This window comes from Mauremys reevesii, unplaced genomic scaffold (assembly GCF_016161935.1).
Source record: "Mauremys reevesii isolate NIE-2019 unplaced genomic scaffold, ASM1616193v1 Contig13, whole genome shotgun sequence".
Classification (NCBI taxonomy): Eukaryota; Metazoa; Chordata; order Testudines; family Geoemydidae; genus Mauremys; species Mauremys reevesii.
This window is the reverse complement of record NW_024100749.1, coordinates 468,883-484,735: the sequence shown is the minus strand read 5'-3', so window position 1 is coordinate 484,735 and position 15,853 is coordinate 468,883. Positions and strand designations below refer to the sequence as shown.

Below are 15,853 nucleotides of genomic sequence, written 5' to 3'. Positions count from 1 at the left end.
GCTTTGCTACAGAGCCCTCTAGCCTGAAAATAGCACCTGGAACCTCCCTCTACTAAAGTGATAGCTTGTAATTCCAACACAGTCCTCAGTACAGCACAAGAACAAAGAAGAATTCCATCCCAGAGCCCCACTGAGGGTGGGGGGGCTAAAGGTTGTGCATATCTTCCTCCACATTCAGGGAGGGGGAGAATTTCAATAAGCTTACGTTGCAGTTCTCTGTGCAGTGCAAGACAATACAGTTTTAGGTTTACACTCCGAGGGTGGTGTGTACACTCGAGTGCTGGGCAATTCCCTAGCTGAGTCCTTCCACGCAGACCTGATTTCAGTGTCTGTGTCTTTCTGCAGCTGAGCTGGGTGTGTCCCTACCTGTGTGTGCTAAAGGAGGCTTGAGGGCCTGGCATATCAGGACAGCGTGAGGGAGCCCAAGCTGCTGGAACAAGCAAGCTCATTGGAAGCCCAGTACATCAGGTGGCACCGCAAAAGGGGGAGCAACCCATTCCCGTTCTTGGATCACAAGCAGAGATAGGTGCCTTCCTGCATCTGACATTGAACTCGGGCTTCAGCTTCGGGGGTGGGTGGGGGGGTCAACAGTAATTTTTGTTGTCAGAAGGGGGTCACGGTGCAGTGCAATTTGAGAACCTCTGATCTAGTCTGTCCTCCTGCACAACACAGGCCAGAGACCTGCCCTGAATTAATTCCTGCTTCAAGTCCAGTAGCTGCGGTTGAATGACAGCGCTTCTTTTAGCTACAGTAGAAGCTCAGTTACAAAACACCAGTTATGAACTGACCAGTCAACCACGCACCTCATGTGGAACTGGAAGTTCACAATCAGGCGGCAGCAAAGACCAAAAAATAAAAAAGCAAATACAGTCAGTGCTGTGTTATACGTGAACTGCTAAAAACAAAGGGAAACCAGCATTTTTCTTCTGCATAATAAAGTTTCAAAGCTGTAGTAAGTCAGTGTTCAGTTGCAGAAGTTTGAAAGAACCACCATAATGCTTTGTTCACAACACAAACATTTCAGAGTTACGAACAACCTCCATTCCCCAGGTACAGTAACTCCTCGCATAACGTAGTTATGTTCCTGAAAAATGCAACTTTAAGCGAAATTATGTTAAGCGAATCCAATTTCCCCATAAGAATTAATGTAAATGGGGAGGGAGTTAGGTTCCAGGGGAATTTTTTTCACTAGACAAAAAACTATTTATATATACACACACACACACTAATTACATATACATGCAGTATACGTTTTAAACAAACAATTTAATACTGTACACAGCAATGATGATTGTGAACCTTGCTTGAGGTGGTGAAGTTAGAGGGTGGAAGAGTTGCAGCTAGCCGGAGATGTTAGGAGTAACAAGAAGAGTTTCTTTAGGTATGTTAGCAACAGGAAGAAAGTCAAGGAAAGTGTGGGCCCCTTGCTGAATGAGGGAGGGAACCTAGTGACAGAGGATGTGGAGAAAGCTAGTGTACTAAATGCTTTTTTTGCCTCTGTCTTCACAGACAAGGTCAGCTCCCAGACAGCTGCACTCTGCAGCATGGTATGGGGAAGAGGTGACCAGCTCTCTGTGGAGAAAGAAGTAGTTCGGGGCTATTTAGGAAAGCTGGACGAGCACAAGTCCATGGGGCCAGATGCGCTGCATCCGAGGGTGCTAAAGGAGTTGGCCGATGAGATTGCAGAGCCATTGGCCATTATCTTTGAAAAATCATGGCGATCGGGGGAGGTCCCAGATAACTGGAAAAAAGCTAATGTAGTGCCCATCTTTAAAAAAGGGAAGAAGGAAGATCCAGGGAACTACAGGCCAGTCAGTCTCACCTCAGTCCCTGGAAAAATCATGGAACTGGTCCTCAAGGAATCAATCCTGAACCACTTAAAGGAGGGGAAAGTGATCAGGAACAGTCAGCATGGATTCACCAAGGGCAAGTCATGCCTGACTAACCTAATTGCCTTCTATGATGAGATAACCGGCTCTGTGGATGAGGGGAAAGCAGTGGATGTGCTATTTCTGGACTTTAGCAAAGCTTTTGATACAGTCTCCCACAGTATTCTTGCCAGCAAGTTAAAGAGGTATGGGCTGGATGAATGGACGGTAAGGTGGATAGAAAACTGGCTAGATGGTCGGGCTCAACGGGTAGTGATCAATGGTTCCATGTCTAGTTGGCAGCCGGTATCAAGTGGAGTGCCCCAAGGGTCGGTGCTGGGGCCGGTTTTATTCAATATCTTCATTAACGATCTGGAGGATGGTGTGGACTGCACCCTTAGCAAGTTTGCAGATGACACTAAACTGGGAGGAGTGGTTGATACGCTGGAGGGTAGGGCTAGGATACAGAGGGACCTAGACAAATTAGAGGATTGGGCCAAAAGAAATATGATGAGGTTCAACAAGGACAAGTGCAGAGTCCTGCACTTAGGACGGAAGAATCCCATGCACTGCTACAGACTAGGGACCGAATGGCTGGGCAGCAGGTCTGCAGAAAAGGACCTAGGGGTTACGGTGGATGAAAAGCTGAATATGAGTCAACAGTGTGCCCTTGTTGCCAAGAAGGCTAATGGCATTTTGGGTTGTATAAGTAGGGGCATTTCCAGCAGATCAAGGGATGTGATCATTCCCCTCTACTCAGCACTGGTGAGGCCTCATTTGGAGTACTGTGTCCAGTTTTGGGTCCCACACTACAAGAAGGATGTGGATAAATTGGAGAGAGTCCAGCGGAGGGCAACAAAAATGATTAGGGGGCTGGAGCACATGACTTATGAGGAGAGGCTGAGGGAACTGGGATTGTTTAGTCTGCAGAAGAGAAGAATGAGGAGGGATTTGATAGCTGCTTTCAACTACCTGAAAGGGGGTTCCAAAGAGGATGGATCTAGACTGTTCTCAGTGGTACCAGATGACAGAACAAGGAGTAATGGTCTCAAGTTGCAGAGGGGGAGGTTTAGGCTGGATATTAGGAAAAACTTTTTCACTAGTAGGGTGGTGAAGAACTGGAATGGGTTACCTAGGGAGGTAGTGGAATCTCCTTCCTTAGAGGTTTTTAAGGTCAGGCTTGACAAATCCCTGGCTGGGATGATTTAGTTGGGGATTGGTCCTGCTTTGAGCAGGGGGTTGGACTAGATGACCTCCTGAGGTCCCTTCCAACCCTGAGATTCTATGATTCTATGAGGGTGGGATATTTCCCAGGGAATATCTTACTGCTAAATGATGAACGAGCTTTTGGTTGAGCCCTCAAGGGTTAACACATTGTTGTTAATGTAGCCTCACACTCTATAAGGCAGCAAAAAGGGGAGACAGCATGGCAGACAGAGAGAGAGACACACACCCTGTATGTGTGGGACAGAGAGAGAGATGCACATTGCCCCTTTAAGTGCATTGTCTTTTTAAGTTGATCGGGAAGTTGAGACAGCAGCTGCTGCCCTAGGCTCTCTCTGTCTGTGTCCCCTCCCTGCTCTATATGGAGGAGGAGTAAGCGGGGTGCAGGAGTGGGGGGGGGGGACACCCTGACATTAGTCCCCCCTTCTCCCTCCTGCACAGCAAGCTCAGGGAGCAGTCCAAGGCAGAGGGCAGGAGCAGCACATGGCAGTGTGGGGAGGGACAGCTGAATGCCAGCAATTGGTAGCCTGCGGGGCAGCTGCCCACAAGGAACTTAGGGAAACAGGGAGCTGATGGGGGGCTGCCGGTCCACCCTGGTTCCAAGCCCCCACCAGCTAGCTGCAATAGGCTGCTCTTCCTGTAAGCAGTGGACAAAGCAGGCGGCTGCTAAACAATGTTATAAGGGAGCATTGCACAACTTTAAATGAGCATGTTCCCTAATTGATCAGCAATATAACAGTGAAATAACATTAACCAGGATGACTTTAAGTGAGGAGTTACTGTATTCGTAACTCTGAGGTTCTACTGTACGCGTAAAAGCCCCAAGAGGATGTGTCCATACAGGGTGTTCTCTGAGATTAACGGACACAAAATACGAGTCAGGAAATTCAGACTAAATCAGATATGACAGTGCGGAACTTAGCTCTTGATATAAACAGAATCCTAAATACTGCAATGGGCTTCCCCTCCCCCACTGGCTGGGTGCAGATGGGTGGTTTGAGAGGCTGGGGGAATGGAAAGTGAAGGTAAAATTGGTCTGCGTTGGCCTAATCAGCAGCCCGTTGTAAGGGAGCCAGATGCTGCTTTGGGAGGACGCTGGCTGCATTAAAGAATTTTGGTTTTTAAGATGTCTCAGCTCCGTTGTTCAAATACCCCTGATGGTACGGTGGGTGCTGTTATTGTTCAGCATTGACTAAAACATTAATTCTATATTAACAATAATATTTGATAGGCAGCATTGCCTTCCTAAGTGTCAAAAGTCATGAATCCAACCCCCAGATCATGAGATTTTAGAAAATAATAAAATGTTCCTTTCTATTTGCCTTCTGGTTTGAGAGCCTGCAGGGGCCACGTTTTCAAGCTTGTCTCTGCAAGCAAGAGGGTTAGAAATGTTTTTTTAAGTAAAGCTGAGATTCTGATATAAACACTCAATTCTAATGGCCAGGGCTTTAACTGAAATAGCCAATATCAGGAGACTCACTAAAATATCATAACAACCAGCGGTGCTGGTGGTGAATAATATAAAGGCTCCCTGCACTTCCCGCTCTATAACTTAGGATACACCTATGTAATATTTCATAACTGATGAGTTTGGGTCTGACCCTTCTGTGTCCAGATCTCCCACTGATTTGTGTATGAAGAACTGGGCCCATTGTGTGATTGTGTAACACACCATCAGAAAGTACATGCTCAGGGGAGATCAGGGTCAATGGGGCCATGCAGATTCTCACTCTGAATTCCCTCACTTTTATGAAATTTAATATTGTGACACTCTTCAGAATGTGGGTGACCATTTATAGTATTGTTGATACCAATATTGCAATGGCTCTTACAAGATACACCATGTAAGGTATCAGTGGGAAAGTTATGATTTGCTGAATACGATAAGCTTATTTATATGTATGTATCATCTTTGTATCATGAGTTATAAATATATATATGACATACTGATATCTCAAACTTGTTCTGTGTATCTGGGTGACACCCCCAGACAAGTTGTCCCTGATGGGCCATCAAACATGCCAGAGAGTGCTGATGCCAATCAGCTGTACAATGAACCCATTGAGAGAAGCCAGGGGCTACACCTATGAGTTAGCAGGACATGTAGGGACATGCCTGTGGACAGGGGACTCCAAAAGCTTTTCTATGCCCATGTGCTGTGAGCTTGTGTTTGGGACACAGGAAGTACAAGCCACATGGCTAAAAATTCAAAAAGCAGCTGCATCATCTCCCTTTTGTCTTCAATAATCCTGCTTCCTACCTCTGGAGCAACTTCCCTACAAACTGAAGCTTTGAACAAAGGACTGATAGATCCACCTAAGCTTTGGGGTGGTCCAGAGGGACTTTACAAGCCAGCAAAATCACCAATTCTGCTAAGACCCTGATATATGGACTCTGAAGTCATATGTATGTATCTGATTGCTTTGATAATTTAATAACCCTCCTTGTTCTTTTCCTTTCTTTTATGACAAAGCTTTAGTTTTAGTTACAAAAGGATTGGCTGGCAGCGTGGTATTTTGGGTAAGATCCAAACTTGTATTGATCTCAGGGCTGCCCAGAGGATTCCAGGTGCCTGGGGTCTTGGGCAGCAGGGGGCCCCCACTTCAGCGGTAATTCGGTGGGGCGGGGGGTCCTTCCGTTCCAGGACCCGCTGCCAAAGTGCCTCAAAGACCCACGGCGGGGACCCGCCGCCAAAGTGCAGCCCCCACCGTGGGTCTTCGATGCGGGACCCACCGCCGAAGTGCAGCCCCCATCGTGGGTCTTCTGCGGTAATTCGGCGGTGGTGGGGGGTCCTTCTGTTCCAGGACCCGCCACCAAAGTGCCCCAAAGACCCACGGAGGGGACCCGCCGCCGAAGTGCAGCCCCACAGTGGGTCTTCGGAGGACTTTGGCAGCGGGTCCCGGAACAGAAAGACCCCCCCTGCCAAATTACCGCCGAAGACCCGGCTGCACTCCGGCGGCGGGTCCCGCTTCGGCGGTAATTTGGTGGCGGGGGGGTGTCCTTCTGTTCCGGAGAGGAAGGACCCCCCCCCCCGCCAGCGAAGACCGGGAGCGAAGAAGCTCCGGGGGCCCAGGCTGGGCCCTGCTAGAGTTCACTCCGGGGGCCCCAGAAAACTCTCGTGGGGGCCCCTGCTGGGCCTGGGGCAAATTGTCCCACTTGCCCCCGCCTCTGGGCGGCACTGATTGATCTGGTAATGTGGCTCTTTGGGGGAATCTGCTCTTTTTACAGCCTACCCTGACCTTAGCATTTTCAGTGTGGGCAACCCTAGGTACCTCGGGTCACAAATGTAATAGTGACAGTCCAGTCCCTTGGTCTTCACTCAGACAGAGCTCTCAGCTAAGCCAGTGGGAGTGTGGCCTGGATCTGGACTGAAGGCCTGGGTCCCTGGTGGTTCTATTACACTGATTTAGTTTTTTGCATGTACTATATGAAGCCTTCCTAGGAGAGTATCTAGAAAAAAATATATAAACAAAACACCCCACTGACATCTGCCACATCCATTCTATCCCCGGCGCAGCGCAGATGGGCACTGACCTGCTATGGAAACTGTTGATATTTTCTCTTGGTTGAGGAGCGGGTTCCTGACAGAACAGGACAAATCCTGGTTGGAATGTTCTGTTATAACAATAGAAATCTGCCAGTGAAACAGGCCGTTGGCCTCCTTAGATATTTTTTCAGAGGCAGATGATAACAGCTGCCCATGGTGATCTCTCCACTGAGCCTCAGGTTCTGGGTGCCAGCCTGCCGATCGACACACAACCCAGATCCCTCCATCCTGGTGGCCATCAACAGAGATGTGGGGGTCAGAGCCTGAAACTAGAGACGAATGGAATAAACCTTTGTTAATTCTATGCATTTAGCAAAGAGAACAAGAGGAGGAAGAATGAATTAATTCTCCCTCTGCATGCACAGAACCCAGGGTCACCGGAAATTATGTCAGCATGCCTGGCAAGTGTTTCTCAGAGGGTCGGGAGATCTTTTCCCTCCTCTATAATTTCCTGATACTTGTCTCTACCTGTGGAACTTAGATCCTGAGTGTGTCCTCAATGGAAAATAATAAGGCAATTCCAATAGAAAGCAAACAGAGAAAACGGCAAGTTAATAAATAAATAAATAAATAAAATAAATAAATATGTGCCCAGCTCCTGAGAAGTGCTGAGAGCTCAGGCACTTCATTGGGAATCACCAGCACTGCTGCCCCTGCTGCTCAGTAACTAGAATCTGAAAGGGGATTCTGGGTATCAGTGTGTGAATGAGAAGCATCCAGAGTCCTCTCACAATGAGCTCTCCTGCCCCATTTATTACACTGTTAGTGAGGTAAAACAAGCTACAGACCTGCCACTTGCAGCTCCAGTAAGGCTTCTTCATACGAAACATTGGACTGAAAGAAACACGTGTACTGTCCATGGTCAGAAAGCTGGACATTGCGTATTCTCAGGGAAACACTCCCACTGGTGATATTGTCTTTCAGCAGCTCTGTCCTGCCCTGATATCCCGGCATCTGCTGTCCGTACTGATCCTGCCCATCCTTATACCGGTGCACAACTGCAGAGAACTTGAATCGGAACCACCTCAGCTCCATGTTCTCAGCGCTCATCCTGGGGGAGAGGTGGCAGGGCAGGACGGCCTCCCCGCCTAGGGAGGCAGTGATCGGGTGGCCAGGTCCCCTCACTGTGAACTGTTCTGTGAAATGTATCAAGGGGAAAAGAAAATTAAATTGGAGAGGAACCAAAACAGACAGAAATGTAAGTGCAGCCAGATGCTTATTCCCATCTTTTGAAGTGTTCAAAAATCAGGAGTCAACCTCCTGAAAAAAACAAGGGATTGGCTTAAAAATAGAGACTTTTTTTAAATAATAAAATTGGGCTTGTTCTCTACCTTCTGATTTCTGAACCTTTAAAGTTGACTTGGGTCACATTTCCAAGCATTTATCTGCAACCACAAGGGACAGAAACTTACTTTAAAACAAAATGAAAGCTGAGAGTCTCACCTAATCACAGGCCTGCAGGAGTTGTGGCTTTAAGAAACACATCAAATATCATTAGACTTGGGATAAAATTCTGTGAGCTGGTAACATTGAGGGGACGTCTACACCTTGAGCTGGAGGTGTAATTTCCAGTGGGGTAGACATGCACCCACTAGCTCTGAGTGAGCTGGTGTGAGAAAGTGCAGCCGTGGTGGTGTGAGCGGGGGGGATGGGTTAGCTCCCCAGGTATGATCCTGCCCAGGGCCCTTGGCACATATTCAGGGAGGCTGCTCATGCCACTGTGTCTACTCTGCCATTTATAGCAGGACAGCTTGATCAGAGCTAGCGCAGGTACGTCTACCCCATCTGGAGACAGCAAGGAGAAACATCTTACGTATTAAAGGCTTCTACAGTGCTAACTAATGGCTTAACGGTGTGGGAAGGGGAGGGAGAGCTGGAATATTGGAGGGGAGGGGGGGGCTACATGTTGTGAGGGATGGTGCGGCAGGGGGTGGAGGAGGAGACAGACTCAGCAGTTTTCTCTCACCCTTACAAGCACTGTAAGCACAGCTGTCACAATGCTGGGACATAGACTGTGTCTCAGATTTCTCTAACCAGTGCTGTTAGCAACTACACACTGCAAATACTTCAAAGCTTGACCCTTATCCCCATTCCACTATAACAAAAGGAATAGGTGGGGCAAGGAGTGCTGAGGAACAACACAGCAGCCGTGTGGCCTAGCAGAGAGACCACTGGACTTGGACTATTCCTGGCTCTGCCACTGGCCTGCTGGATGACCTTGGGCAAGTCTCTTCACTGCTCCGTGCCTCAGTTTCCCCATCTGTAAAATGGGAATAATGAATAAAGTTCCTTGAGCACTATTGATGAAAAATACTATAGAAAAGCTAAGGATTTTTGTTATCTAGCCACAGTCATGTATCAACTGCAAACCTAAGTGAGAACTACAACTGTCTGCTACAAATAGTGCTTTCTGTTCAAGAAACTAGGAAGGAAAGTCACTGATAAAATCTTTGCTATTGCAGAGTTAAGGTTCTCAGCGGTATCTCAGAACCATCAACAGAGATGTGGGGGTCAGTTCAGCAAAACTCAGGCCTCTGAAAACCAGCAAATGCGGAATTAAGGTACATGCCAAAGTGACCTTAACTCTGCCCTGTTTGAGTGATGACCTGATACACCCATGGCGCACAGACCCACACCCTGCCTGTGCAGATAGAGCATGTTACTCATGGATCAGGGCACATGACAACTGCAGCACAAACACCTTCTCCTTGCTGAGGGAACATTTGTTTTAGGTGAGCTGTGCCGTACAGGAGCTACCCACCCCTGTTCTGCCCTCAACGTTGAGCGACTGCCCAGAAACAGCCCCACGTTTGTTACTTTTTACAAACCCTTCACTCCCTTTTACAAGCCCTTCACCCTCACTCCCAGGATTCCATCTAGCACTATATGTTCCCTTACCCAGCATTAAACACACCGACAATCCCCGTGGCAAGCAGACCCCTGAGCCCTGCTACTGACACAACTACACAGCTCAGGGCTGAAATAAAGGATGCAGGATCCCTCAAGGGACACCTGCACCTCTCTCCTTTCATCACACACTGGGGGGTGGGGGTGGGGGTGGGGGCTCAGACCCAGATCTCCTCATATCACAAGCACAGCTCTACCAAGCTGCTCCAGCTAATGTCTCCACCATTTAATACAGCTGCACCTAACACAGTGACTGCAGATGGGGTGGGTAGAGATGTGTATAATTATAATTTTGACACTCTCCTTCATAAGGAACAGTATTATGGACACCATAGGTGCAAACTCCGTTGGTGCTGGATCACCCCTGGAAAAAATAGTGGGTGCTCATCATCACCCACCAGCCACCCACCAATCAGCTGTTCAGAAGGTCCCGCAGATCAGCTCCTCCCCCGCAGCACCTCCTACCTGCTGCTCATCAGCTGTTAGGTGGTGGGCAGGAGGAGGAGGAGCGAGGGCAGGAGCCTCGGGGAAGGGGGCAGAGCAGGGGTGGGAAGAGGGGGCATAGGGGCAGGGCCTCAAGGCAGAGCGGGGGTGGAGCACCCCTCGGGGAAAGCTGAAAGTTGGCCCCTGTGAAATACAGGAATTTAGAGATGTGCCCTGGAAGCTGGGGTTGAGAACAGAGCGTAGCCGTGTTCAGCAATTCACTACAGAAGCTCTCTGGTTTGTTTTATTAAAAGTTTTATTCCTTTCTAATAAACCGGTTTGTTGTTTAATGAACCCCAAGATCATTACATGGGGTCAGAGGTGCTGAATGAGAAGGAGGCTACAGTAATTTTGAAGTTAACTCCTGTGTTTGTAGCTGAAAGCAGAGGCAAGGGGAGCACATGCAGCAGCAAACAGAGAAGGACAAAGGCTTTTGGATGTATTTTGTGAGCACAATAGTAGCTTGACTAGCTTAAGATGGGGAAAAAAGCCAAAAATGGATGTGTCGCAACCTCCACTCAGCCTGTAATTGTCAGGCAATGTTGCAGAAAACTGGAAAAAATTCAGACAGAGATTTGGCTTGTATTTAGCAGCCAGAGGGGCAGAAGAGAAAAATAATAAAGTGAAATTATCGATCTTTTTGCCTGTTGTTGAGGCAGAAGCATTGGCTATTTATAACAACTTTAAGTTTGAAGAAGGTGAAAGCATGAAGTTAAGTAAAATAGTGAATAAATTGGAGGAACATTGCATGCCAAAAAGGTCTTAAGTGCAAACAACACGAGCATGAAGTGCGCTGTATTGGCCATGGATCAATCACATCATCACTAAAGTAGTAGGAAACTGCTTTTCATGCTTGAAATACAAGCTATGCAAACAAGCAGAGCCACTGAGACCTCATCCAGTTCCACCAAGGCCTTCTGAGAAGGCCAGCACTGACGTATTTACCTGGAAATCAAAGGATTATTTAATAGTCACTATGATTATTCTCTGTATTCAGAAATTTGCACACTGCACAGTACTAGTAGTAAGTCAGTGATAGTCATCATGACGGGAATCCTCTCCAGACATGGAATTCCAGATGAAGTCTTTAGCGATAATGGGCTTCAATTTTCCATTGCAGATTTTAGGCAATTTGCCATAGATCAGGGGTAGACAACCTATGGCACGTGTGCCGAAGGCAGCGCGTGAGCTGATTTTCAGTGGCACTCACACTGCCCGGTCCTGGCCACCAGTCCAGGAGGCTCTGCATTTTAATTTAATTTTAAATGAAGCGTCTTAAACATTTTAAAAACCTTACTTACTTTACATACAACAATAGTTTAGTTATATATTATAGACTTATAGAAAGAGATCTTCTAAAAAGGTTAAAATGTATTACTGGCACGCGACACCTTAAATTAGAATGAATAAATGAAGACTCGGCACACCACTTCTGAAAGGTTGCCAACCCCTGCCACAGACTGTAGTTCAGACAAATCAAGAGGACACATTTTGACGAATCAAAGGGATCTACAATTAATTCCAGAAAGTTCCAACACATTGACAGTGGACGTGGACTCTGGCATTTCCCAACTGACTGATCCTTTATCATCAACAGACAAAGGAGAAACTGACAGGGAACAACACAGACTCTAATGAAAGGCTGATACTGAGAAGATCAGAGATTAAATGTCCTGAACAACTCAGAGACTTGCTAACCTGCCCGGAGAAGGGGGATTTGAGGAAAGTGAGTGGTAAAGACTCACTCCAGAGAGATGTGCTGCTAACCTCACCTCTCTAGGTAATTGACACATGGGGTTTATGGAAATGTACTAGATGGATTGAGAATTTAATGCATGTGTTATTAAGTAGGTGTGTGTATATATATACATATAAAGTTTATCTTCTCTCTAAAAAAAAAATTAGAGATAGGTTTGTAGAAGATTATAACTTAGAGATGCTCCCTAATGAGGGACTGTATTATGAACAACAAAATTTAGAGATGTGCCCTGGAATCTGAGGTTGAGTACACAGTGTGTAGCTGTGTGAGGTTGCACTCTGTATGATGTTATGACAGTATGCTGATGAATATGAATGTAATGTAACTGGAATATGCTGCATGTAAAAGGTCTCTTGTAAGGTATCATTACAAAGCTTATCTACCGAGTGACAGGTTTCAGTGGTAGCTGTGTCAGTCTGTATCATCAAAAAAAGGAGGAGTCATCCTTGTGGCACCTTAGAGACTAACAAGTTTATTTGGGCATAAGCTTTCGTGGCTAGAACCCACTTCATCAGATGCATGAAGTAAAAAATGCAGGAGCAGGTATAAATACATGAAAGGATGGTGGCTGCTTTACCAAGTGTGAGGTCAGTCTAACGAGACAATTCAATTAACAGCAGGATACCAAAGGAGAAAAAATAACTTTTGAAGTGGTAAGAGAGTGGCCCATTACTGACAGGTGACAAGAAGGTGTGAGTAACAGGAGGGAGAAATTAGTATTGGGGAAATGAAGTTTAGGTTTTGTAATGACCCAACCCCTCCCAGTCTTTATTCAGGCCTGGTCTGATGGTATCTAGTTTGCAAATTAATTCCAGTTCTGCAGCTTCACATTGGAGTCTGTTTTTGAAGTTTTTTTGTTGTAGAAGTGCCACTTTGAGTGACCAGAGAGACTGAAGTGTGCTCCTACTGGTTTTGAATGTTATGATTCCTGCAACCGAACAGTCTCTATGCAAAAGAATAAATGGACACAAATCTGACATCAGGAGAAAACCTTTGTCTTAGAAGCTGCCAGTCAGAACAGCAGCGTGTGTGTAGCTAGGCCTGAAAAGATTGCGTATAGATAATAAACATGGTTCCTGGGGACCCAGCTGTGCCCTGTGGTCTCCATGGGGCTGGTTGTTGGCAGGTTGAGCAGACGTGCTTTACAAGACAAGGCAGTGACAGTGATGACCAGCAATAGTAACAGCAGCAAACCCAGTGAGGAGGCCAGAGCTCCTACCTGACGCCAGCCTGTGAACCTGTAGAGCGAGGAAGAGAGCGACGTGGCCGGGCAGAGCGGAGCTCACTGTGGAGCCGGGGAGAACGAGGAACCTTCCCCATCATCGAAGCTTGGTCTGGGGAACAGGAGAAATAAATCAGACGGCGAGTGAGTGGGATGCAGTGACAGGACAGTGCCGTGGGGCAGTGGGGAGGAAATAACAAGCCTCACTGCTGTCTAACATACACCAGAAGGGAAGGGATTTCCCCCACAGTCCTCGTCTGCCCTGGCTCTGAGCAGGGTTAGATGTCACTGTGGCAGCAGCCGGTCCATACCACACTCACTTCATAGAACCATAGAATCATAGAATATCAGGGTTGAAAAGGACCTCAGGAGGTCATCTAGTCCAACTCCCTGCTCAAAGCAGGACCAATTCCCAATTAATCATCCCAACCACAGCTTTGTCAAGCCTGACCTTAAAAACCTCTAAGGAAGGAGATTCCACCACCTCCCTAGGTAACCCATTCCAGTGCTTCACCACCCTCCTAGTGAAAAAGTTTTTCCTAATATCCAACCTAAACCTTCCCCACTGCAACTTGAGACCATTACTCCTTGTTCTGTCATCAGGTACCACTGAGAACAGTCTAGATCCATCCTCTTTGGAACCTCCCTTCAGGTAGTTGAAAGCAGCTATCAAATCCCCCCTCATTCTTCTCTTCTGCAGACTAAACAATCCTAATTCCCTCAGTCTCTCCTCATAAGTCATGTGCTCCAGCCCCCTAATCATTTTTGTTGCCCTCCGCTGGACTCTTTCCAATTTGTCCACATCCGTCTTGTAGTGTGGGGCCCAAAACTGGAAACAGTACTCCAGATGAGGCCTCACCAATGCCAAATAGAGGGGAACGATCATCTCCCTCCATCTGCTGGCAATGCCCCTACTTATACAAAATGCTGTTAGCCTTCTTGGCAACAAGAGCACTGTTGACTCACATCCAGCTTCTCATCCACCGTAACCCTTAGGTCCTTTTCTGCAGAACTGTTTCCTAGCCATTCGGTCCCTAGTCTGTAACAGTGAATGGGATTCTTCCATCCTAAGTGCAGGACTCTGCACTTGTCCTTGTTGAACCTCATCAGGTTTCTTTTGGGCCAATTGTCTAATTTGTCTAGGTCCCTCTGTATCCTATCCCTACCCTCCAGTGTATCTACCACTCCTCCCAGTTTAGTGTCATCTGCAAACTTGCTGAGAGTTTAGGGTTAGGGTTACCTATCCTTGGGGCACTCCGCTTGAAACCGGCTGCCAATTAGACATGGAACCATTGATCATTACCCATTGACCCTGATGATCTAGCCAGCTTTCTATCCACTTTACAGTCCATTCATCCAGCCCATTCTTCTTTAACTTGCTGGCAAGAATACTGTGGGAGACTGTATCAAAAGCTTTGCTAAAGTCAAAGAATAACACGTCCACTGCTTTCCCCTCATCCACAGACCCAGTTATCTCCTCATAGAAGGCAATTAGGTTAGTCAGGCATGACTTGCCCTTGGTGAATCCATGCTGACTGTTCCTGATCACTTTCCTCTCCTCAAAGTGCTTCAGAATTGATTCCTTGAGGACCTGCTCCATGATTTTTCCAGGGACTTAGATGAAGCTGACTGGCCTGTAGTTCCCCAGATCCTCCTCCTTCCCTCTTTTAAAGATGGGTACCACATTAGCCTTTTTCCAGTCATTTGGGACCTCCCCCGATCACCATGAGTTTTCAAAGATAATGGCCAATGGCTTTGCAATCACATCCGCCAACTCCTTTAGCACCCTTGGATGCAGCGCATCCGGCCCCATGGACTTGTGCTCGTCCAGTTTTTCTAAATAGCCCCAAACCACTTCTTTTCCCACAGAGGGCTGGTCACCTTCGCCCCATACTGTGCTGCCCAGTGCAGCAGTCTGGGAGCTGACCTTGTTTGTGAAAACAGAGGCAAAAAAAAAAAAACATTGAGTACATTAGCTTTTTCCACTTTACCTCTGTCACAGGTAAAATGGTGCCATCACCTGACCACACCTGTCCCAGGTGAAGGCTCTCTGAGGATCTCCCAGATCAGTCCCCGGCCCTGGTGATTTCCCATGCCAGTGACCGACCCTCATTGCCTCCAGCCTTGGTACAAATGTGAGGGATTAATTTTGAACAGGTCACCTCAGCTCTGTGCCCCCTGGGATCTGCAACATTTAAACCTCTCTCAGGGTACATCTACACTGCAGCTGGGAGCGAGCTTCCCCGTGGGGGTAGATAGACATGTGATAGCTCTGCTGGAGCTAACACACCTCAACTAGCATGTAGCACTAGCTGGGGTCGCAGAGGCAGCAGTTTGGGTTATGTGCCTGAGAACAAACCCGCCTGGACCCCCTTAGGCATGTACTTGGGTGGCTAGTTCGAGCCCCCACCTATGCTATCCCCAGCTACACCACTACTTTTATTGCACTAGCTTGAGCAGCGGAAGCACGTGTCTATCTGCCTGTGGTGGGAATCGCACCTCCCAGCTGCAGGGTAGATGTACCCTTAGGGTACGTCCAGACTACCCGCCATATCGGCGGGTAGCCATCGATTCTCGGAGTTCGATATATCGCGTCTCATCTAGACGCGATATATCGAACTCCGAACGCACTCCCGATTCTGGAACTCCACCACCGCGAATGGTGGTGGCGGAGTCAATGGGGGAGCCGCGGACTTCGATCCCGTGGCGTGAGGACGGGTAAGTATTTCGAACTAAGGTATTCGACTTCAGCTACACTATTCGCATAGCTGAAGTTGCGTACCTTAGTTCGAACCACCCCCCCCAGTGTAGACCAGGCCTTAGAGATAAAGAGTCTTACTCAG

At 47.5% G+C, this 15,853-nt stretch overlaps 1 protein-coding gene across 1 annotated transcript in view; it reads right to left on the bottom strand.

Moving 5' to 3' along the window:
• LOC120392947 (butyrophilin subfamily 1 member A1-like) overlaps positions 1-15,853 on the bottom strand; it is a 31,333-nt gene that overhangs the window by 10,622 nt on the left and 4,858 nt on the right. The window contains exons 2-4 of the mRNA XM_039517601.1: positions 13,008-13,073; positions 7,428-7,775; positions 6,627-6,908 (exon numbers count right to left, since the gene is read on the bottom strand). Coding sequence (XP_039373535.1) covers positions 6,627-6,908; positions 7,428-7,775; positions 13,008-13,073 — 696 coding nt within the window. The remainder of the gene's footprint in view (positions 1-6,626; positions 6,909-7,427; positions 7,776-13,007; positions 13,074-15,853) is intronic.